The sequence below is a fragment of the Anabrus simplex genome, chromosome X (genome assembly GCF_040414725.1).
Source record: "Anabrus simplex isolate iqAnaSimp1 chromosome X, ASM4041472v1, whole genome shotgun sequence".
In the NCBI taxonomy this organism is placed as follows: domain Eukaryota; kingdom Metazoa; phylum Arthropoda; class Insecta; order Orthoptera; family Tettigoniidae; genus Anabrus; species Anabrus simplex.
In genome coordinates, this window is record NC_090279.1 from 149,289,170 (window position 1) to 149,314,976 (window position 25,807).

Consider the following 25,807-nt stretch of genomic DNA (forward strand, 5'->3'; position numbering starts at 1 on the left):
ATCGCGGCATGTTTACATTACCAAAGAAGGCACTGTTTTGAAGTTTTATTTACTTTATTTTGGTATCAATAAAACCTCATGTCATGTCAAGCATGTGTGTCAATTATCATGTCTCTACCTCCAATATTCTGTGAAGTATTTCCTCGTCAAATAATAACGGACTTTTGGGTCACCCTGTGTGACAGTAAACAGTGATCTATATACATGAGCTCTGTACTCTGAGGACTGCCTGCTCAAAAGAAGCTATTTCCACCTGTGCCACATCCTGGCCACCTCTAACTTTACCTGATTCGCTTTTCGGAAGAACTGCTTGCCCTCTGTTACTTATGTGTACTCATTGACTTCGGTATCATGGCCGACTCACTAACTTTCATTGCGTGTACAATAAAATCCATCCCTTTCGCGAAAGATTGATTGACGACAGAACTGCAAATCCGGTGTCCAAGAGAGCGTACATCACGTGTGAATCACAAAGAACCTTCGCCCAAGGTGAAGATGAAGGAAGTCCCCAAAAATCTAACGATTAGAATAATTATTAGGCACTAACGGGGGGCCATTACGCTGGTGCAAAGCTAGTTTCCCTGACTGGTATTACACCACGGACAGATATTGCGATAGACACCTATTAAACCACATTGACTACATTTCAAGGAAGACCTTGGCTTACAATTCTTAGAAACATGGCCATCCTTTCCACAATTCCAACATTTAATGGAGTTTGACACCTTACGGTCAGACAGGCATTGGAAGACCCCTGAAGAGATGGCTCGACGACATAAAGCTGTTGGCTGGAACACGCTGGTTCCAAGTGGCTCAAGACCGAAGACGATGGAAGCACATGGAAGAGGCCTATATCCAGCAGTGGATTGAAATAGGCTAGAAAAGAAGAAGAAGAAGAAGACGGTCAGACACATTCTGACTCAAAAGAGCATTGGTGATACGGTCAGAGGGTTGAGGTGATTCATAATGGTCAATAGGCCTATCAGGATACCGAAGACGAATAGGTTTACCCAGCGAAGGAGACAGTTTTTGGCACAGTATGGCAAGCAATATCAGGAAAAGAATAACCGGCCGGTGGAGGAGGAGGTTGATATAAGATGCGCTGTAAGGGAGCTGAGGGAACTTCAGAACGACCTGAACGAACACGAGCAACAAAGAAGTATTATAGAGGCTGCATCAACACAAGAAATCAACTAGCACTTCATTCGCCCTTCGGCACCACACTTTGGACAGACCCGGGAACCTATGGTTCATCTGCGAAGAACCGTGGGAAACACAGTTCTCACCTTTGAGGAATTAACAACCCTATCAGCCCAAATAGATGCTTGTCTAAATTTTCGTCCTCTTTCAGGACTCAATGATGATCCTTCTGATTCATTCCATCTAACTCCTTCTCTCACAGCAGTTTCTGATTACGAATTTGCGCATTCCAACCTCAAATGGCTGTCGCGATGGCAACATATTCAAAAGATGGCGCAATACTTCTGGTAGAGATAGCACAAATAATACCAGAATACACTTCAACAGCGTCACAAATGGAGCGAGGAATATCCAAATCCCTGCCCTGGTGATGTGTTTATAAAGGACGACGATCTACCCCATGTGCATTGGCGAAAGGGAGTGATAGAGATCATTTCCTGTTAGATACTCTTTGATCCTCTAACCTTTCCCAGCTTCCAAATAGTCGAGCAGCTCACATCCTTACCCCCAAATCTTCCCAGCCCACAGTTTGCAACATTTCCGTAACAGTACCCCTATTTCGGAAAGATAAGAAATCGTGCTGCTTTGCTTTGGATGATTTGCAGTTCTCCTATCAAATATTCCTGGTGAGGGTCCCAAACACTGGAGCCATGCTCTAATTTGGATCTTACCAGAGACCTACTTTCATTCCATCAAGACAGTAATGAAATCTGAGAGGAATTCTCCTTTCACCCCGTTCACTATATTGTGCTGTCCCTCTCACAACACTGTGGAGGTCCTTTTACAGTCGCTCACACTCCTGTAACTCCTGGTGATGATGCAGTGTCAGAGCTGATTCAGGTGTGATCAAGAGACCTATCAGAAAGCTATGTATTCTTCCTAAGCATGAATAACTTGTGATGTAGTGAAAATGAAAACCTACAACATGTTTTCCAGTCATTGACCGGGTCAGGGATGGAATGAATGAAGCAGATATATTCTATTAGTACGATGGGGTCGCCACTCCCAAAGTGATTTATTAATGACTGATAGATGCTATGAAATGAGAATGGAGAGTGTTGCTGGAATGAAAGATGACAGGGAAAACCGGAGTACCCGGAGAAAAACCTGTCCCGCCTCCGCTTTGTCCAGCACAAATCTCACATGGAACGACCGGGATTTGAACCACGGTATCCAGCGCTGAGAGGCCGACGCGCTGCCGTCTGAGCCACGGAGGCTCTTGTGAGGTAGTAATTATGAAAATTTATTTTATTTATAATGACATTCATTTCTGTGGTGTAGTGGTTAGCGTGATTAGCTGCCACCCCCGGAGGCCCGGGTTCGATTCCCGGCTCTGCCACGAAATTTGAAAAGTGGTATGAGGGCTGGAACGGGGTCCACTCAGCCTTGGGAGGTCAACTGAGTAGAGGTGGGTTCGATTCCCACCTCAGCCATCCTGGAAGTGGTTTTCCGTGGTTTCCCACTTCTCCTCCAGGCGAATGCCGGGATGGTACCTAACATAAGGCCACGGCCGCTTCCTTCCCTCTTCCTTGCCTATCCCTTCCAATCTTCCCATCCCTCCACAAGGCCCCTGTTCAGCATAGCAGGTGAGGCCGCCTGGGCGAGGTACTGGTCATTCTCCCCAGTTGTATCCCCGACCAAGAGTCTGAAGCTCCAGGACACTGCCCTTGAGGCGGTAGAAGTGGGATTCCTCGCTGTGTCCGAGGGAAAAACCGATCCTGGAGGGTAAACAGATGATGATGATGATGATGACATTCATTTTAGATATGACATCATGTTATTATTAACCTTCTGTAACTAATTATATTGTAATCAATTCATTAATTCAGAATATTGTTTATGTATGCAGAACTATTTCCTTTTGAATTGTTCTTGTTTAAGTTTTCTTATGCTAAAGGACGGGCAGCATGTTTGAATGAAAAATGCTGTTCTTATTCGAAAAATGTTATTGCTTCAATGTCGATAAGTTGGACATATGTAAAAGAAATATATATTTGTGTGAATCAACATGGAGAACTACGGCGGTTGTTTATATTTTCAAAATAAAATTAATCCTTTTTCAATTTCCCTTGATAATTTATTCCAACCGCTCACTGCTCAAGGGGCTGCGTGGCCGAGGCGGTAAAGGCGTACTCGGTTCGCCCGGAAGGACGCGGGTTCGAATCCCCGTCAGAAAATCGTAAAATTTATGAAATGAGATTTCCACTTCCGGAGGTGCATATGGCCCTGAGGTTCACTCAGCCTACACCAAAAATGAGTACCAGGTTAATTCCTACGGGCAAAGGCGGCCGGGCGTAGAGCTAATCATTCTACCTAATCAAGTGCCGAGATTAAGAATAGTGGAAGCCTTTAGCTCCCACCAATCCCAGGGCTTTCATGGCCTGTACGGAGATGACTTTGCTTTGCTTACTCCTCATCCTATAAATTAATATTGAATTCCAACTTTATCTTCATGTTATCTGTCCTATTTTTAAAAGCTCCAGTCATGCTTATTCGGCTACTAATATCATTCCACGCCATCTCACCACGGACAGCTCGGAACATACCGCATAGTCGAGCAGCTTACTCCCAAGTCTTCCCAGCCCAAAGTTTTCAACATTTTCTCGTAAAGAATAAATCGTGCTGCTTTGCTTTGGATCATTTGCAGTTCTCCTATCAAACAATCCTGGTAAGGGTCCCATATACTGGAACCATACTCTAATTGGGGTCTTAGCAGAAACCTCTCCCTTACATCCTTTCTACAACCCTAAACACCAATAATGTAATAATACCCTCCGAACTGTGTGAAAAGATCTGTCACCCTTCTGAACAACCTCGTTTATATGCTTATCCCAAGAAAGATCTCCCTGTGGGTGAAGGCGGTAGAATAACACCCGCGGTATCCCCTGCCTGTCGTAAGAGGCGACTAAAAGAGGCCCCAGGGGCTCTGAACATTGGAGCGTGGGTTGGCGACCACGGGGCATTTAGCTGAGTCCTGGCATTGCTTCCACTTACTTGTGCTAGGCTCCTCACTTTCATCTATCCTATCCGACCTCTCTTGGTCTACTCTTGTTCTTTTCCGACCCCGACGCTATTAGGTTTGCGAGGGCTAGGGAGTCTTTCATTTTCACGCCTCCGAGCTCGATAGTTGCAGTCGCTTAATTGCGGCCAGTATCCAGTATTCGGGAGATAGTAGGTTCGAACCCCACTGTCGGCAGCCCTGAAAATGGTTTTCCGTGGTTTCCCATTTTTACACCAGGCAAATGCTAGGGCTGTACCTTAATTAAGACCACGGCCGCTTCCTTCCAACTCCTAGCCCTTCCTTGTCCCATCGTCGCCATAAGACCTATCTGTGTCGGTGCGACGTAAAGCAACTAGCATTTTCACGCCCTTCGTGGCCCTTGTCTTCCTTTAGCCGATATCTTCATTTTTCGAAGTGTTGGACCCCTTCCATATTTTCCCTCTGATTAGTGTTGTATAGAGGATGGTTGCCTAGTTGTACTTCCTCTTAAAACAATAATCACCACCACCACCACCTATCCCAATTAAGATAATTTTTTATATTAACACCTAGGTATGTACAGTGTTCCCCATGAGCTACCATCACTCCATCAACACAACAATTAAATCTGAGCGGACTTCTCCTTTTGGTGAAACGTACAACCTGACTTTTCACCCCATTTACCATCATATCATCTTATGGTATCCATCTCGCAACAATGTGGAGTCCTTTTTCAGTAGCTCACACTCCTGTAACTTATTTACTCTTGTATACAGTAAAACATCGTCCGCAAATAGCCTTATCTCTAATTCCAGTTAATGGCTCATGCCATTAATTTTTTTCTTTGTTTTTTTTTGTTTTTTGTTTTTTGCTTTACTTCGCTCCGACACAGATAGGTCTTATGGCGACGATGGGACAGGGAAGGGCTAGGAGTGGGAAGGAAGTGGCCGTGGCCTTAATTAAGGTACAGCCCCAGCATTTGCCAGGTGTGAAAATAGGAAACCACGGAAAGCCATTTTCAGGGCTGCCGACAGTGGGGTTCGAACCATTAATATATTTAAGAGAATATTTTTTCCGTAACACTGCCTTGCGGTACCCCACTCTTAACCATTACAGGATCAGATAATACTTCACACACTCTAATTCTATAGATCTATTCACAGGGTAGATATTTCATCATGCCTAAAGAACAAGCAACATTTTACAAAAACCTACTTACGTAAATTCGTTAAAGTATTCATTGGTGAAGTGTTTTCAGCTGATGGATCAATCATATTATTATTCTGTAGAGTGTGTGAAAGTCCGCCTCTGTGGTGTAATTGTTAGTATGATTTGCTTGCCACCCCCGGAAGCCCGGGTTCGATTCCGGCTCTGCCACGAAATTTGAAAAGTGGTACGAGGACTGGAATGGAGTCCACTCAGCCTCGGGCGATCAACTGAGTAGAGGTGAGTTCGATTCCCACCTCAGCCATCCTCGAAGGAGTTTTCCGTGGTTTCCCACTTCTCCTCCAGGCAAATGCCGGGATGGTACCTAACTTAAGTTCACGACCGCTTCCTTCCCTCTTCCTTGTCTATCCCTTCCAATATTCCCGTCCATCACCAAGGCCCCTGTTCAGCATAGCAGGTGCGGCCGCCTGGGCGAGGTGCTGGTCATCCTTCCCAGTTTCATCCCCCGACACAATGTCTGAAGCTCCAGGACACTGCCCTTGAGGCGGTAGAGGTGGGATCCCTCTCTGAGTCTGAGGGAAAAACCAACCCTGGAGGGTAAACAGATTAAGAAAGAAAGAAAGAAAGAGTGTGAAACTTCGATCAACTGGGAGACATGTTTCGCAATATATGGAAGTCTGCTCTGTGTGAAGAAACGTAGGAGCGTTCATAATATCCGAACGCATATAATAAAATCGAAGAGCCTCCGTGGTTGACGTGGCAGCGCGCCGGCCTCTCACCGCTGGGTTCCGTGGTTCAAATCCCGGTCATTCCATATAAGATTTATACTGGACAAAGCGGAGGCGGACAGGTTTTTCTTCAGGTACTCCGGTTTTCCCTGTCATATTTCATTCCAGCACCACTCTCCAATATCATTTCATTTCATCTGTCATTCATTAATCATTGACCCAGAGCAGTGCGACAGGTTTCGGCAGCCGGCACAATTCCTTTCCTCGCCGCTAGATGGGGGCTCCATTCATTCCATTCCTGACCCGGTCGAATGACTGGAAAACAGGTTGTGGATCTTCATTTCATATAATAAAATCGAGTAATAAGAACAGTAGCAATAATCTATATATAATAATAATAATTTCGTGTGGCTATTTCTAGCCGAGTGCAGCCCTTGTAAGGCAGACCCTCCGATGAGGGTGGGCGGCATCTGCCATGTGTAGGTAACTGCGTGTTAATGTGGTGGAGGATAGTGTTATGTGTGGTGTGTGAGTTGCAGGAATGTTGGGGACAGCACAAACACCCAGCCCCCGGGCCATTGGAATTAACCAATGAAGGTTAAAATCCCCGACCCGGCCGGGACCCTCTGAACCGAAGGCCAGTACGCTGACCGTTCAGCCAACGAGTCGGGCTTCTATATATTAAAAGAGTTTACTAAAACAGCTTTGGCAAATCCGTCCGTCTGTTCTACTGGACCGATTTCCTTTATTTTTGTTTCATTCTCTCCGGAATTACCTGCCAGTGAATCATGAGGCATTGATAGGTCTGTAAGTTCAGCCAGAGTAATCATGAAATTAAATCATTAAACGACCACTCCAATATTTGTAGGCGAAGGCTTACCCTAACCCGCAATACATTACGTACTTAGCAAGTTCCTAAGCGACCGACACTTTCATTAATATTCTGATATATGTGATTTTCATCCTTAGTAAGGTCATTGTAAGCAGCCATGTTTGATTATTACCTGTCAAGCCAGAGAGTATACACTTCCTCTTATCACGGACGAATACTATTCCCTGCTAGATACTCTTTGATTCTCTAACCTTCCCCAGCTTCCAGATATATTCAACAGATGGCAGAACGTTCTTAATAACTTATGTGCTGCTAAGAGAAAAAAGTCTACGTACAAACAGACCCCATCATGACATATCGAAGGATAACCTAGCTACACTAGAAAGAGTGAAGACCATCTATCTTAAAAAGGCTTTCTGCCTGGAAAAGAAAAGGCTCCTTCGAGACTATGACCTCACAAGACAACCGTTGTATATGGAAGAACTGCGATTTAAAGTACCATTGTCTTCTATGACGCAATACCAAATTTTACTTCACGAACGGCATGATAGAAAAGCGAATATATATATATGATAGAATTTTACCAAATAGATGGTATGATGACGTCAAAATGGGTGAATACAGACTACGAACTGCGCACATCATAACGCGCTTCTTATTAGATGTTCATAAAACCACTGAAAAGGCAGGCAAAATATGACTGCGACTGGCAAATCAAGACGAGTTATCTGACCTATATATAACGAGTGCTTCCGTGCAGCAGGGATCCTGTAATAATAATAATAATAATAATAATAATAATAATAATAATAATAATAATAATAATAATAATAATAATAATATGTTGTTGTTTGAGTCATCAGTCCATAGACTGGTTTGACGCAGCTCTCCATGCCACCCTATCCTGTGCTAACCTTTTCATTTCTACGTAACTATTCCATCCTACATCTGCTCTAATCTGCTTGTCATATTCATACCTTGGTCTACCCCTACCGTTCTTACCCCCTACACTTCCTTCAAAAACCAACTGAACAAGTCCTGGGTGTCTTAAGATGTGTCCTATCATTCTATCTCTTCTTCTCGTCAAATTTAGCCAAATCGATCTCCTCTCACCAATTCGATTCAGTATCTCTTCATTCGTGATTCGATCTATCCATCTCACCTTCAGCATTCTTCTGTAACACCACATTTTAAAAGCTTCTATTTTCTTTCTTTCTGAGCTAGTTATCGTTCACGTTTCACTTCCATACAATGCCACGCTCCATACGAAAGTCTTCAAAAACATCTTTCTAATTCCGATATCAATGTTTGAAGTGAGCAAATTTCTTTTCTTAAGAAAGCTCTTCCTTGCTTGTGCTAGTCTGCATTTTATGTCCTCCTTACTTCTGCCATCGTTAGTTATTTTACTACCCAAGTAACAATATTCATCTACTTCCTTTAAGACTTTCCTACATCACCTGGCTTCGTTCGACTGCACTCCATTACTTTTGTTTTGGACTTATTTATTTTCATCTTGTACTCCTTACCCAAGACTTCATCCATACCATTCAGCAACTTCTCGAGATCTTCTGCAGTCTCAGATAAAATAACAATATCATCGGCAAATCTCAAGGTTTTGATTTCCTTTCCTTGGACTGTGATTCCCTTTCCAAATTTCTCTTTGATTTCCTTTACTGCCTGTTCTATGTAAACATTGAAAAGGAGAGGGGACAAACTGCAGCCTTGCCTCACTCCTTTCTGGATTGCTGCTTCTTTTTCAAAGCCCTCGATTCTTATCACTGCAGACTGATTTTTATACAGATTGTAGATAATTCTTCGTTCTCGGTATCTGATCCCTATCATCTTCAGAATCATAAATAGCTTGGTCCAATCAACATTATCGAATGCCTTTTCTAGATCTACGAATGCCATGTACGTGGGCTTGTCCTTCTTGATTCGATCCTCTAAGATCAGACGTAAAGTCAGGATAGCTTCACGTGTTCCTACATTTCTTCTGAAGCCAAATTGATCTTCTCCCAACTCAGCTTCAACTTGTTTTTCCATTCTTCTGTAAATAATACATGTTAAAATTTTGCAGGCATGAGATACTAAACTAATCGTGCGGTAGTTTTCACACCTGTCAGCACCGGCTTTTTTGGGAATAGGTATAACAACATTCTGCTGAAAATCGGATGGGACTTCTCCTGTCTCATACATCTTGCACACTAAATGAAATAACCTTGCCATGCTGGTTTCTCCTAAGGCAGTCAGTAATTCAGAGGGAATAATAATAATAATAATAATAATAATAATAAGGGGTATCGGTCAATGTGAGTGAAATATTGACAATAGACACCAGGTAGGTCAAGCTGGAAAGAGTCTACCATATAATAAATGTAAGAAATTTATTTCACTTCCACCCATTCAATACAATTCCAGAAGTTGACGTTTGAGTTAAAACATTATTAAAATGAAAGTTGAGACATGTTTCGTCCTTTCCTGTGGGGCATCATTAGTCATATCAATACCTCAAATCCTACCAGGTACCTGGTTGAAAACTGTTCTAAAATCTACTGCGTAATTCCTTTTTTTTTTTTTTGCTTTACGTCGCACCGACACAGGTATGTCTTATGGCGACGATGAGATAGGAATTGGAAGGAAGCGGCCGTGGCCTTAATTAAGGTACAGCCCCGGCATTTGCCCGGTGTGAAAATGGGAAACCACGGAAAACCATCTTCAGTGCTACCGACAGTGGGACTCGCACCCACTATCTCCCGATTACTGGATACTGGCCGCACTTAAGCGACTGCAGCTATCGAGCTCGGTGCTGCGTAATTGAATACATTAAAAAAGTTATAAATCATATCATTGCCTTGTATCAAATTGATTAAAAATCTAGTATAGTAATGAATACATTGAACAAACTTCTCTTAAAAAAGCCGTCATATAAGTAACATTGACAATGTTGATGACCTGGAGCCATGGTCGATGCTAAATATTGATGAAAGTTTAAAAAATATTATTACAAAATGATGTAAATGAGTATAAAACAAAACAAATGTTTATGTGCGAAATGATGAGGAAAAGCATTCCAATATTGTGCCAATTTCCGTAATGTTTGATCTTGGCACGTCGTCCTTGATATAGTCTATAATTTTTGTTTTTTTACTTATATGGCGGCTTTTTTAAGTGAAGTTTGCTCAATGTATTCATTAGTGCAGTAGATTTTTAATCAATTTGATACAAGGCAACGATATGATTTGTAACATTTTTAATGTATTCAATTAAAAGCAGATTTAAGAACAATTTTCAAGCAGGTACCTGATAGGATGTGAGGTATTGATACGACTGATGATGCCCCACAGGAAAGGGTGAAACATGTCTCAACTTTCATTTTAATAATGTTTTAACTCAAGCGTCAACATTTGGAATTGTATTGAATAGGTGGAAGTGAAATAAATTTCTTACATTTATTATAAGATACTTTCAATACGGATTTGCAATGATTTTCATTACTTGTAAGAATCTACCACTCCAAATATATTTCCAAGAATCTTACACTTAAACATTACAACTCAGTAATAAGTCCCTATGTACTCTACGACTCTGAATGTCTCTTGATGGCCAGGAATAACCCACTCAAGAAAATAGAGCTCAAGGAAGGGAAAATCTTAAGGAGGATATTAGGAACCATAAAAGAAGAGAATGGCTCTTATAGGATCAGGCGCAACAATAAGCTCTTTGGATATCAGGAAGACAAACGCATCCATGAGGAAAAGGCGACTAGTCCTCTATGGCGACTAGAAACTCATGAACTCCTGCAGGCTCACCAAGATCTTCAGCACAACAGGCAGAGGAAATGAAATGTCGTATGGCTTTTAGTGCCGGGAAATCCCAGGACGGGTTCGGCTCGCCAGGTGCAGGTCTTTCTATTTGACTCCCGTAAGCGACCTGCGCGTCGTGATGAGGATGAAATGATGGTGAAGACAACACATACATCCTGACCCCGTGCCGTTGGAATTAACCAATCAAGGTTAAAATCCCCGACCCGGCCGGGAATCGAACCCGGGACCCTCTGAACCGAAGGCCAGTACGCTGACCGTTCAGCCAACGAGTCACAGGCAGAGGGAAAGCCTTCAGTAACAAATGGATTACCGCAGTGAAATCAGCCCTAGAAAAATTAGAAATTCCACTAAACACCATAGAGGACAGATCATTATGCAGGGTGTCTTCCCAGTGCACTACAGCAGCAACAAGAACACAGGGACCACCTGACCAAGGTGGACAGAGCAGAGGAAGGTGGCACACAGCCAGAAAATGAAAGCGCCAAGAAGAAAGAACAGCATTCCCATGTACATTGTCAACCCGTGCCCTGTGGTTCTACGTAAGCCCAAACAGAAAGAAAAATGGCGTAATGCCTCTGGAGAGGGTTGGTGAAGGTCTTTGGAACTGGCGTTTACAGGTGACCTGTGTGTCTGTAAGGATGGAAGCACTACCTATGCTGAAGACAGCACAAACACCAGTCCCCAAGCCGGGAATGAAACCTAGTACCCCTTAGGCCAAAGTCTATCAGGCTGACCATTTAGCCATGGAGCTGGACATATAATTGAGTAGTATCATACGGGTATTTTTGGTACACTTTGCTTCACGACCCACCGACGCAGATAGGTCTTATGACGACGATGGGGAATGAAAGGGCTGGAAGTGGGAAGGAAGCGGCCGTGGCCTTAATTAAGGTACAGCCCTAGCATTTGCCTCATGTGAAAATGCGAAACTGATGAAAACACTCTTCAGGGCTATTATTCACATTTAAGTATATTACATTTTTAATGCTAATTTTAAAGATTTGAGTGTCTATTTCGAAGATTCCTTAGTGCGATTATGCCTGAATATTTTGCTGTTATTTAGTGCCTTTCGTCCCCTCCCCAGTTATAAGGAAACACCGATGTTAGAGACATAATGAGGCGTATTAGGCAACCTTTACTACTTCTTCCTCCAGGGTTGGTTTTACTCTCGGTCTCAGCGAGGGATCCTACCTCTACCGCCTCCAGGACAGTGTCCTGGAGCTCGAGACATTGGGTCGGGGATACAAGTGGAGAGGAGGACCAACACATAGCCCAGGCGGCCTCATACTCTCTCTTGAACAGGGGCCTTGTGAAGGTGGGAGGATTGGAAGGAATAGGTAAGGACCGGGCAAGTTGGCCGTGCGGTTAAGGACGCGCAGCTGTGAGCTTGCATCCGGGAGATAGTAGGTTTGAACTCCACTGTCGGCAGCCCTGAAGATGGTTTTACGTAGTTTCTCATTTTCACAGCAGGCAAATGCTGGGGCTATACCTTAATTAAGGCCAGGGTCGCTACCTCCCCACTCCTAAGCCTTTCCTATCCCATCGTCGCCATAAGACCTATCTGTGTCGGTGAGACGTAAAGCTAATTCAAAAAAAAAGAATAGGCAAGGTAGAGGAAAGGAAGTGGCCGTGGCCTTAAGTTAGGTGCCATCCCGGAATTTGCCTGGAGGAGAAGTGAGAAACCACGGTAAACCACTTCGAGGATGGCTGAGTTGGGAATTGAACCCTCATCTACACACTTGACATCCCGAGGCCGAATGGACCCCGTTCCAGTCCTCGTTCCACTTTTCAAATTTCTTGGCAGAGCCGAGAATGAAACCCGAGCCTCCGGAGGTGGCAGCTATTCACACTAATCACTACACCACAGAGACGGACTCTTTATTTATTTATTTATTTATTTATTTATTTATTTATTTATTTATTTATTCATCGTATGGATTTTAGTGCCGGGAGTGTCCAAGGGCATGTTCTGCTCTCCTGGTGCAGGTCTTTCTATTCGACGCTCATGGGTGACCGCGTGCCTGGATGTGGGGTAACGATGATCATGAGGTAGGGCGAGGGTGAAACCTGATGTCGGTACATAGCCTACTCCTGTCGAATAATACCAAGGGATCTGTTCAAGTTTTAACGTCTCCATAATACGGATAGATCTCCATCTACAACGTCATATGCCCTCACTCCATATGAGAGACTTGGAATTTAATCCAGGCTTTTGCCACGCAGTCTAGTGATTAAAAATTGTATACGCCAACTTTCCTACCCTGCCGCCCAACACTGTGATGATATTTCTTTTTTCCACCAGTGAGACTCGAACGACGGTCTCGAACCATATACGCTTGACGCCTTAACGGTCATGGCCACCAGGCGGGCACAAAGCCATACCTTTCATTCGTTCATTCAACAATCATCCAGCAAGTCCGTGGGATACATTCAACAAGTTCTCATGGCAAACCCCTATGAGTGAGGGCGGTAGAATACGCCCAAGTATTATATATCTATCGTAAAAGGCAACTAAAACGATACCAAGGGCTTTCATACTGGGAGCGTGGGTTAGCGACCACAGGCTCCATATCCGAGTCTGGCATGGCTTCCACTTATTTTTGTCAAGGTGTTTGCCTTCAGCTTTTATATCCGACCTCCCTTGGTCAACTCTTGTTCGTTTCGGACCCCGACGGTATTAGGATCCGAAGGCTAGGGAGTCTTTCATTTCCACCCCTTTCATGGCCCTTATCGTTCTTTGGCCGTTACCTTCATTTATCGAACAGTCGGTCATTTTCCTTCTGGTTAGTGTTAATAGGGGGTGGTTACCCAGTTGTACTTCCTCTTAAAACAGAAATCAGCACCAACCACCACTACGCCCATGGCAAGCCATCTTAAATTTGCGATCCCCCTGTGGGTAAGGTTGTAGAATAACACCCGCGGTATCCGCTGCCTGTCGAAAGAGACGACTAAAATGGCCCCAAGGGCTCTGAGCTTTGGAGCGTGAGTTGGCGACCACGGGGCCCTTACCTGATTCCTGGCATTGCTTCCACTTACTTGTGCCAGGCTCCTCACTTTTACATATCCTATTCGACCTCCCTTGGTGAACTCTTATTCTTTTCCGACCCAAACGGTATTAGATCACTCGGAGCCCTTTGTGGCCCTTGTCTTTCTTTGAACGATACCTTCATTTTTGGAACTGTTGGATCCCTTCCATTTATTGCCTCTGATTAGTGTTAGAGTAGTTGTACTAGTTGTACTTCCTCTTAAAACAGTAATCACAACCACCACCGCCACCTCTTAAACTTCCGATGAGAGGCAATGCCTATGATTTTTCAGACGGGTGTCCGTGTCGTAAGCAACAGCGATAAACACGGATGGCTCTATCGATCAACAAATGTACATAACACTAAAATTAATCCATTAACTCATTGTTAACACTTGACCTAACTTTATTTGGCAGTTCTTCTTTTCGCACCCTTTGCACTAGAAGAACTGAGACCTAATCTTTCCTCCTAAATCGCAAATTGTCTGTGACACTAACGAACTACAATTATCTTCCATCGCTTCGTCGGAACTTTCCAAACAGATTATACCGCTAAGGTGTCTATAGGTATCGCCTAAAATCAGTAATAACATACTAGTAACATTTGCTGTTACTTTTCCTATTGTTCTGTCCTAAGTAATGCTACCTCTTGTCGAAATATTTCTGCAAACAGTTAAGTGAATGGATAACAGAAATGCGAAGTGAGTGCTACTGTAATATGCGTGCGAAACATGTTATTCTGACCGGACATAATATATTAATGATGTCTTATCAAATCTGCGTCGGCATAGGGTGTAATTTTGGGATTATTGTTTAGAATAAGGCTTTTATTTTTCGTTTGACGTTCAGTATATGTAACCTCATTTCCATGTTAATTACTTTAGATTAGCAAAGTATCCCCTTATCTTTATATTCCTTAATTACACTGTAAAACATCTAATACAGTTAACATTTTGGGTACAAACAAGACAGTTCTCGGTATATATAGCAGTGGAAGGATTTTCAAAGCACACTCACTTCTTTGGAAGTAACATCTTACACATTACTAGTGTGTCTTCAGGAGGCTTTGGCTTGTGTGTGCATTACATTGGTAAGTACTGTTAACAAGTTAGCTAACACTAATTGGAAATAGAACATGTTCTGAAGAATTAACTTTGTCAACTACCGAGTGCCACTACTAAGTGTTTATTGACAAGCAAATATTGTTTTTGCAAGAGAGGAAAGTGGGAATCTAAGATATTTTGTGTTTAACGTTTTCTCCGGCTGAAAATATTTGATAGGTTACACTGACAGTTCAGGTCACTAACTGGGGATATAAAATAGGAACTAACTCTCGATTACAACATTAGTTCTATCCCTGTACTGAAGAGAACATTGGTTTCTATATGCTGTACATGATATAACCAAGCAAACGTATAGTATTTACGTGACATTTGATATCGTGATCCTTGTCATAGAAGCTCCAGGATTTCTTGGAATTCAAAACTAAGAAACGTGAATTTTCATTTTTTTAAATTGCACATACATTGACTAGTTCGTTTTTAAGAAGTCATAACAGCATTCTGCGTAGCATAGCTATCCATAATAAGAATGTTTAAACACATTAGCTGAATTGTATTAAAACACAGATAGAATGTTTAGAAATATTTCGTACAGTAACATTCACTTAACATTTGTTCAAATAATAAATCAAAGCTGTCCATAACAAATAAGATAAGATAATACCCGTCCCCAATAACCTCGGAAACCACAGATCCGGGAGAAGGTGTTGTTTCTTTTCTTATTTTTGATACATGTAGTATACAAAAGTTAAGATTCTTATAGTAAGACGAATAAAGCACAAATAAAGAAGTTAATTTTTCAGAACATGTTCCAAAATTGATAATATTTTGTTTTGTATGATCTATTGATCCTTGATTTTAAGAAAGACTAGTATTTTTATAAGTAGTTTTTGAAAATATTATTTTGAATATGTTTTCAATTACCAGGATTTCTCATCGTTCTAATATTTCAACGTCTCTAATTTAACATTTTCATGTCTTGTACACAGTATGTCATGACAAAACTGTTTCTATAGACATCACCTTGTGAGAGGAAAAAATTCGAAATTAAGATATTCAAAAAATTATTTTAAAAATTAGTATTAGAAGTCGTGTGTTGAGGGAAATGTCCAGCACATGGTTATTAACTCCTTGAGCTGGTTCGACATTATACTGTACATACATCCAGCGTGGTTCATTCAAGGCTTGCTTTGTTCTTAACTATTGCCCATAAATGATGTTTAATGTCTCTCAGATCAACAAATTCTGCTTATAAATTAGATCACAGGACGGCACTTCTGTTCCTGCCAGTCCGACGGAACCCTCTTCACAGAAAATTAATTTATATTGATATTTTTGTAATTGTGTACATTTCCTTTTGAATATTTTCGTTTAATAAATAACAGGATGTTTGTCTAGTATGATTTTAAATAATAATAATAACATAATTTCGTGTGGCTATTTCTAGTCGAGTGCAGCCCTTGTAAGACAGACCCTCCGATGAGGGTGGGCGGCATCTGCCATGTGTATGTAACTGCGTGTTATTGTGGTGGATAGTGTTATGTGTGGTGTGTGACTTGCAGGAATGTTGGGGACAGCACAAACACCCAGTCCCCGGGCCATTGGAATTAACCAATGAAGGTTAAAATCCCCGACCCGGCCGGGAATCGAACCCGGGACCCTCTGAACCGAAGGCCAGTACGCTGACCATTCAGCCAACGAGTCGGACTGATTTTAAATTAAATTTATGGATATATAGTGGTCATTAGTCTACTGCGAAGTCAAAATACAGATCAAGATTACCTTCTTTTCGTCTTTATAACTACTTACGCACAGCGATCTCCAGTTACATTCCTGACTACATCTAGTTCCCTGACTCTATGCAATGCCATGTTTCTGTATGTCATCAGTACTTGAATGAAGTTCGTAACTTGCAAAGTTTTTAGATTTAAGCTAATTTGAATTACCAATAAGTGATTACATTAATACCTTCAAAAAATTACGTTTTACCAATAAAAGCAAAGCAAAGTAAAGTCTTCTCCGTACAAACCATGAAGGCCCTTGGAGGGGTGGAAGGTAAAGGCTTCCACTACCCGCAACCTCGGCACTTGATGGGGTAGAGTGGTTAGCTATACGCCCGGCCGCCTTTGCCCTCATGTATTAACCTAGTACTCATTTTTGGTGTAAGGTGAGTGAACCAAAGAGCCACATGCACCTCCGGAAGTGGAAATCTCATTTCTTAAATTTTACGACTTCCTGACGGGGATTCGAACCCACGTCCTTCCGGGCGAACCGAACACGTCTTTACCGCCTCGGCCAGGCAGCCCCTATGTTTTACCAATAGGTCCACTTTATTTTATGCCTCAGAATTTGAGGCTTAGATATTTAAATCTGTATAATGGTACTGATATTATAGTTTGATTTTGTTTATTGCATTTAATATGTTTGCTCTCAAATTGCCATTAACAAATACATAAATAAAATATGAAAATTCAAAAAATAGGCATTTTGGTTGGCACGCTCAGAGTTAAATATATTTTGGAATATAAGTCTTTGTATTAGCTGCCATCCCCGGATGTCCGGGTTCGATTCCCGGCTCTGCCACGAAATTTGAAAAGTGGTACGAGGGCTGGAACGGGGTGCACTCAGCCTCGGGAGGTCAACTGAGTAGAGGTGGGTTCGATTACCACCTCAGCCATCCTGGAAGTGGTTTTCCGTGGTTTCCCACTTCTCCTCCAGGCAAATGCCGGGATGGTACCTCACTTAAGGCCACGGCCGCTTCCTTCCCTCTTCCTTGCCTGTCCCATCCAATCTTCCCAACCCTCCACAAGGCCCCTGTTCAGCATAGCAGGTGAGGCCGCCTGGGCGAGGTACTGGTCATTCTCCCCAGTTGTATCCCCCGACCCAAAGTCTGAAGCTCCAGGACACTGCCCTTGAGGCGGTAGAGGTGGGATCCCTCGCTGAGTCCGAGGAAAAAGCCAACCCTGGAGGGTAAGCAGATTAAGATAGATATAACTCTTTGTACGTAAAAGGTAGCCCTAACCTAAGTTAGACAAATAAAATATCGAGCATTTCCAGAGATCCTTCATCTAGAGAAAAAGAAATTCAGTATCATAAATCGGCTGTTACGGCACCATAATTCTTAATTTATCTCGACGCGATTTATAAATTTCCATACGAAGTTTAATTATGAAGGATTATAGCGGAATTCTCACAATTTTAATGCAATAATTAGTAAAACAGAATTTCATACTTTCTCAGGTAACGGTGTCTGTCTGTTAGGACATCAGCCCAGAGGCTAGTTGGATCCTAAAATAGCACCACCAAAGGCTATGCACTTATAGGAAAACCACAAAAACCAATGACAGTACCAAAATGAGGCGTACTAGGCAAGATGAGGAGTGAGGTAGTTTGCCATTGCTCTCCTCACTGGGCCAGACAGTGCTATTGTAGCACAACTGACCCTATGAGCAACACCTTTCATGACACTCAGACGCACTGGTTGTACTCTGAATGAAATTGCTCAGCACTACCCATACCCCAGGGGCTTCCATATTGTCACAGCCATTGATGAGACTGGGACTTCGGTGGAAGCTACACTTTGCTCTGGCCTATGGCAAGAGATGGATACAAAAGTACTGTATCCATCAAGAAATGACAGCAGGCAGCAGGTAACGGTACGTACTTGTATTTGAACTCATTGTTTGGTCAGTAGGTGGTGACATTTACCTAGTTCCCCAAGCGATACGCACATCAGGTCACACAAGACTGCGCACGCCTGGTGTTAACTTCACAGGGACGAAATGGGCTGGCTAACTTACTGTATTAGGCTATTTCATGTAGCTAGAGATCTTTTTAAAGTGTTCATCATTTATTTGGACTGTTATAGCTCTTTCTACAGAAAGCACTAACTCCCAACAAGATGGCAGCACGCTTACAACTAGTCCTGCTTCTCTCTTCGCTCTTCGTCATGGCGGCAACTTTGCCCTTACCTGAAGATCTAACGGACAATTCCCTTGACGATATCGATGACATGGAAGATGACGATGACTTCTTTGAAGAATATAGTGGCGCCCTCCAGCGTCTCACCGCTGAATTTGGTTCGTCCCTGTACGGAACTCCAAACGCTGAGACAGGTAAGTTCAGCGCAAAGTACAGTACTTTCCTTCCATTTTAATGGATTACTTCTGAAGTGTTATTATAATATAAAGAGAGAATTACAACGCTTTCCTCAATCCGGTCGATTAGATTAGCCTTTTCCCTTTTTCTACCAATACGGGCGTTAATGTGAGTCAATGCAGAGTTTCACTTAAGCACCGCTACGAGCGTTAATGTGAGTCAATGCAGAGTTTCACTTAAGTACCACTACGAGCGTTAATGTGAGTCAATGCAGAGTTTCACTTAAGCACCGCTACGAGCGTTAATGTGAGTCAATGCAGAGCCTCACTTAAGTACCGCTACGAGCGTTAATGTGAGCGAATGCAGAGTTTTACTTGAGCACCACTATGAGCGTTAATGTGAGTCAATGCAGAGTTTCACATAAGCACCACGACGAGCGTTAATGTGAGTCAATGCAGAGTTTCACTTAAGCCCTTATAACTACATTCGGTATGGACATTTTTCAAAATATCAAAAAACGCCTGAGGGTATAGAGCCAAGGAAGTCATTACGAAAAGAATTATGAAGCTGTACGCATACATTGGTTTCGGTGGTGGTGTTATGTGAAGGTGAATGGAGGTGAATAGGTTACCTGGGAGAACAATGGACACTGTAAGGGAGGGTAAAAGAACTAGAGGGAGACCAAGAGAACGATGGTTTCTAACGATAGGTACATAACTGTACGAGGCCACAGAACTAGTTAAAATTAGAGGATTATGACGGAGGTTAGTAAATTTACAGAGGCTTGCAGACTGAATGATGAAAGGCATAACAGTCTATAGTGCAGATTTATGTATCTGTGTATCTTTTTGAAGGAATGTCCTTTTACTTTTAACCGATGACTGCGTCCTCTCCCCTTGTCAGGATTTCTGCTTGGTATTATTACACTTTATTCGTTTTTCCTTACAGGAGAGAAGGTTAAGAGCTGGAAAAACAACAGCGCTATCAATCCAGAAGAACTGGGAGAATATGCTGAAGGTGACATCTTGTTCCCTCCCACGAGGAATGGAATACGTCAGCTGAGCGCCCGTTGGCCAGGCGGAGTGGTCTATTATCAGCTCGCTCCAGGATTCAGTAAGTATCCCTGGTTTCCTTAATACGTGAAGATATGGGTAGATCATTTTAAGATGTATAACAAAACTGCCGTAAGTGGGAGCGATATTTGCCTGTGTGTTCCTTCCATTGTCACGTCAGAACAGATGTATGCATCCAAGGTTCAGCAGTCTGCCTACTTGCCAGGAGTCCTACTGCCGAACGAACATGGTGGATATGGGCGGTCCCACGCTGTTTATCTCTACCTCGAACAGTCCGGGTTTACTCAGATACATCAATAAAGTGCCAAATTTATGATAAGCAAATTATTGATAAGTAATTGTTTCTCACAATCAATTTAAGGGATTTAGTTTTGAGAATTAAATAAGAGAAACAAATAACAACTTTTGATGGATATTTAACAATAGATTGATGATTGATAAGTAGATAAAGAAATATATCACTTTTCCCTTTGCAAAAATCATATAATCATAAATACGTTTCTCGGTCATCGCCATCCATCAACAACTGCTAATTTCAGATGACCACCAGCCATAAGACATAGCCTGCACGGTTTGGCCATCCATCCATACCTTACATCACAGCCTGCAGAGTTGCTAGGTAACATTGTCTTGCCGTCCATCCATACCTTACATCACAGCCTGCACGGTTGCTAGGTAATATTGTCTGGCTATCCATCCACACCTTACATGACTGCTTGCACGTTTGCTAGGTAATATTGTCTGGCCATCCATCCACATCTTACATCTCTGCCTGCACGATTGTTAGGTAACAGTGTCTGGTCGTCCATCCATACCTTTCATCACTGCCTGGACGGTTGCTAGGTAATATTGTCTTGCCGTCCATCCATACATTATATCACAGCCTGGACGTTTGCCAGGTAACATTGTCTACTTTGTTTATTACTCACAGATCTGCAAATAATATTCCTTACATTCTTGCTTGACTAACTGGAGAATCACGGCTTTCAAGCAGTTCGTTTTTATTTTTCAAGTGACATAGAACGTATGGAAGAGATAACTTCTAATTGTGCGGATTCTATGTGTTTTACTATACGTGTTTCAGAACTTTTATCTTACAGCCAGTCTCAGTCTCACTGTATGATTCTCTCAGATGGACACATGCTAAGTTTGATGAGTCATAGAAGATAACTTTGAGAATATTCAGTGTTCTTGTATTGACAATCTTATTTATCACGTTTTTCAATGTTAAATAAATTTTGCACCAATCATAGGAACTCCTTGGAACTAGCTGCTTCCACTATTTCTTGGAGATCGCTGGGAACACAGTATGCTTTGTGACTGCTTTCCTTCTCTGTATAAGAAAAACATCAGAATTACAAGGAAGGAAGCCATGTCCACTAACAACAAACTGTTGTTCTATACTTTCAAATAACCCAGTTGCCACCAGAGAAAAGGACAAGTACTACTACTACGATATTTTCTCATTCTTCTCCTGGAGGGGGAGATGGACTTTCTAGACGGTGACGCCGTCTCTCAGGCCAGGAGATTTGTTACGGTGAAGGAGATGCACGGAAAAGGTGAGAGGTTTGGTGGCCGTGGCCTGTACTGTACCGGTATTCGCCTTAGTGCAAGAGAATGGAAAATCTCACGACAACCAACAGTGGGGTCCAGCCCGTCTCCGTCTCCCGAATACAGAGGCGTAGAGCCACGGTAGAGCCGTGGTGAACGCTCCTCTACTCGGTTGGCCGGTCAGAGTGCAGAGCTGTAGGACCACGGACCAGCCGTGGACACTCTGCATCCGCCGACCAGAGAAAAGAGCACCAGTCAGAAGTAATGAATGGTACATTCACATTTCATATGCGAGAGCTTGGGGACTTAGTACCACTGCCATATTGTGGCAGTCTTAAGAACCGTTTATAGTCTTCTATGGACCTAGCCCCGAAGATACGCAATGCTCCTTAGCCCTCTGCACCTTTCTAGTGAAAAATTAAAATTTTAAAATTTGGCACTGATAATTATCCATGTGTGAGGCAGTGGAAGTAGGTCTTTGCTACTCGTAAATTTCCGTTCAGTTTGCCTATTTAACAGGGCATAAATCCTAAAGGATCCTCTTCTTCGTCTCGTAGTTCTTTCTCATCTACGACACTATGTGTGGATAAAGCCACATTTTACGGACGGGTACCCTTCTTGACGCCAACCCCATGTTGAGGAATGTATTGACTACGGCGGTTTCTGTGGTGTTTTGGAGTGGGGTGTATTGTATATAAATGGCGATGTTTATTGAGACGAACACAACAATCAGCCTCCAAAGTAGCCGGGAATCGAACTCGCTCCCTCGTCTTCTAAGCCCAGAAAACATATCCAAGATTCTATGCCATTCCTTGTAGAGGAGAAAATGTATGAATGCGAAGGATTTTTCGTCCCGTGGCTCATGTAAACAGGAGGTAATGTACACCATTTTTAGATCATAATGATCAGGTGCCACCATTAAGTCGAGGTCGACTCCTGGCTACTGCGTGGATGGACTACCTCCAGATGTTTCGATCTTCAACCATCTACTTCAGATCCTTCAGTGACATTTTCATGTTGGGTCCCAATCCTGGCCGCCCTCGTCGCCGAAACCTGTCGACCTTCCCAAGCGTAATAGCAATGAAACAGAGCAGCTCATAACGTGTTCAGAATATGACAAATGTAATATTGCAATGAATGCCTCAAGAGACAGAACTGGTTTGATCTTTTGAATGACCCATGCATTTGTCTTCTTGGCTGAGCGAGGGATACACGATATCCTTCTCCACCACGAGAGCTACAAATGCTTCCCATCTCGCTTCCATATGGTCCAGCTTTCACAACCATATTGCAGCTCGAGAAAGACTAATACCTCAACCATTCTTACTTCGGTATGCAAAGACACATCTGAACACTTGAAGATCTTATCCAGGTCTTTGAATGCTCCACTATCAATGGTAACTCTTCGGCGAATTTCTTGACTGCTTAAGCCACTTCTACTAATGTCTGATCCCAACAAACAGGAACTATTCACTTCTTTGATTAACTCATTACTTATCGTAATGTTCGATGATAAACCAACCATAATTTTTGTCATGGTGATATACAGGTACAGGTCGATGTTCTCATTCTGTTCTGATGTCCTCGAACTCTTCCTTACTTTCAGCAACCAAAGTGGTGTCTTTTTTTAGATATGCGGAAGCAGTTCACCGTCTCCGAATGACATCGCGTCTTGCGTCTTGATTGTACTGAATTTTCTCTCACAACCTATCGTACGTCATTGCTCTTGACAGCACTGTTGTATTCTCCTCCCTGATGTGATTGGACCATGAATGTCTTTGGGAAACTTTAACTGATTTGTTCTGCCTCCCTAATGTGATTGGACTATGGATGTCTTTGGAAACTTCAACTGATTTGTTATTTCTCTCTAATGTGATTGGGCCATGAATGTCTTTGGGAAACTTCAACTAGTTTGTTCTTTCTCCCTGATGTGATTGGAACATGAATGTCTTAGGGAAACTTCAACTGATTTGATATTTTCTCCCTAATGTGATTGGACCATGGATGTCTTTGGGAAACCTCAACTGTTTTGTTATTTCTCCCCAATGTGATTGGACCATGAATGTCTTTGCGAAACTTCAACTGATTTGTTCTTTCTCCATCACGTGATTGGACCATGGATGTCTTTGGGAAACTTCAACTGATTTGTTCTTTCTCCCTTATGTGACTGGACAATGAATGTCTTTGGGAAACTTCGGATTTGTTCTTTCTCCCTAATGTGATTGGACCATGGATGCCTTTAGAAACTTCAACTGATTTGTTCTGTCTCCCTAATGTGATTGGACCATGGATGTATTCGGGAAACTTCAACTGATTTGTTCTGTCTCCAGACCAGCATGACCTTGTGATGATCAGCAACGCTATCAACGCCTACCACACCCACACCTGCATCAGGTTTTTGCCGTACACTGGAACTGAACGTGACTACTTGTACGTGACTCACGACAACACTGGCTGCTGGTCCGCTGTGGGTCGAACTGGTGGTCCTCAGCAACTCAACCTGCAGAGCCCTGGCTGCACCACAACCCTCGGTACCATCATCCACGAGTTCATGCATGCCGTTGGCTTCCTTCACGAGCAGAACCGCTACGAGAGAGATTCCTACGTCATCATCAACTGGCAGAACATCCAGTCTGGTGAGTAAACACTATGACGTAATTGCACTTTCCCGTACTGTCATTACACTACGCATTGTTTTTTTTTTTTTTTTTTTTTACAAATCGTCTCTGGCTGGTTGAACTCCGCTTCACAGTAATGTAAACACGGATAGTCAGAGAGATCGTGAATCAAGGAAAACCAAACGTAAACTTGTTGAAATTTCTCCACCAGATTGCAGCACAGTGGTTCCGTCCCTATCTACACACAAAAAAGCTCAAGTAATCTGCCACCATCACAATACTGAATAATGCATGGGTTAATTCATTTCCAACAGATAAATAAATAAGTTTTGTCTGTACATTGCTCGTAAAATGTACAATTCCGTTGCGAAGCACGGGTACATCAGCTAGTATAGAATAAGAAGATACAAAGAGAAGATGAAGTATTATAATGCAATGCATTTTCATTTATATAACTAGACGAATAAGCTTGACTGGTGTTTTTTGAAAGTAGGAAAGATCACGGGATGAAAGTAAAGTTGGCATTCAAGAAAACAAATTGGGATAAATGTTCGTTTATAAGAAGCGGAATTAGGGGATTGGAGTAATTTACCAACAGGCACTTGTATCTATTTCTTTTAAATTGTTTAAGAAAAGACTAGATAAATAATGGAAAGGGAATGTGCCAGCCGGGCATGTCAGTGGCGATTTATTGATTGAAGAGTAAAATTTATTTATACGCTCATAAATAAATTACATTGTTTTCACTCCTACAAAGAAAACGTGTTTCTTTTCTCTTTCAAGGTCGGGAACTGAACTTCAACAAGGCTTCGGAGCAGACAACGTATGCTTTTGGAGTTCCATATGACTACGGCAGCGTGATGCATTACTCTGGGAACGCCTTCTCCAATAACGGGCGACCTACCATTACATCCAAGGTAATGTGTGATTTTATTAATCAGCATAATCATGTATCTGTGTCCATGGAGGACCTGGTCTTCTAAATAAGTGTTTCGGTCAGTGGGACATCCGTTCAAAATTATCCCCTTGCGGGACAGAATACTCCAGTTAATTGGGCATGTGGGTGGGAGGCAGGGAGGGCCAGCGCCGCAGTCTGCCTGTCCCTTATCCACACATCCCGGGATCTACACCCGGCCAGTTGTAGGGGTGTACATCCTGACTGGTATCGTAAACGATCCCACCTCATCGTTTGAGGGTTAAGACCAAAGCAACTTACCTTCCCAATCCTAGCATTGTTGTGTCAGCGAAAACCACCGTTGTGTTACTGCTATATTAAAACAATAGAAAAGAAACTGTTAATAATAATTTTCGTTTCAGAATCCCAACGTACAACTGGGTCAGAGAGATGGTTTCAGCCAGGGTGACATTCAGAAGATAAACGGAATGTACAAGAACATTTGTGGAAGACGAAGCAAGGCTCTGAAGGAGAAAGTGGAGACTCTGTAAGCTATGGAAGTCAGGAAAGCTAATTAATTTAATTTATTTGTGTTAGATTTAGACAGAAAATTATCTTTGGTATAAGTTTTATGTCTTTTAAGAGACCTTTAGTTATTGTTATTGCAGTAGAACAGAAGAATAGTTTAGGGATATTCTTGTTCTTTCATTGCGACCTAATGAGATTTAGTACACTCTTGTGGGAAGTTCTGTGTA

The 25,807-nt window shown here is 42.5% G+C and overlaps 1 protein-coding gene across 1 annotated transcript; it reads left to right on the forward strand.

Moving 5' to 3' along the window:
- Window positions 1-10,506: 10,506 nt before the first annotated feature.
- Window positions 10,507-25,603, forward strand: LOC137503366 (zinc metalloproteinase nas-4-like). Its single transcript, XM_068230929.1, has 7 exons — window positions 10,507-10,736; window positions 11,124-11,238; window positions 18,686-18,932; window positions 19,864-20,028; window positions 23,870-24,175; window positions 24,941-25,074; window positions 25,475-25,603. The coding sequence occupies exons 1-7, from the start codon at window positions 10,507-10,509 to the stop codon at window positions 25,601-25,603; spliced, it is 1,326 nt and encodes a 441-aa protein (XP_068087030.1).
- Window positions 25,604-25,807: the final 204 nt, after the last annotated feature.

Bases quoted from the DNA above. Each gene is read 5' to 3' on its own strand.
- LOC137503366 (XM_068230929.1), top strand. From the start codon at position 10,507: ATGGCCAGGAATAACCCACTCAAGAAAATAGAGCTCAAGGAAGGGAAA. The intron at 10,737-11,123 runs GCAGAGGAAATG...GTGTCTTCCCAG, and splicing joins CAAGATCTTCAGCACAACAG to TGCACTACAGCAGCAACAAG. The intron at 18,933-19,863 runs GTAAGTTCAGCG...TTTTCCTTACAG, and splicing joins AACTCCAAACGCTGAGACAG to GAGAGAAGGTTAAGAGCTGG.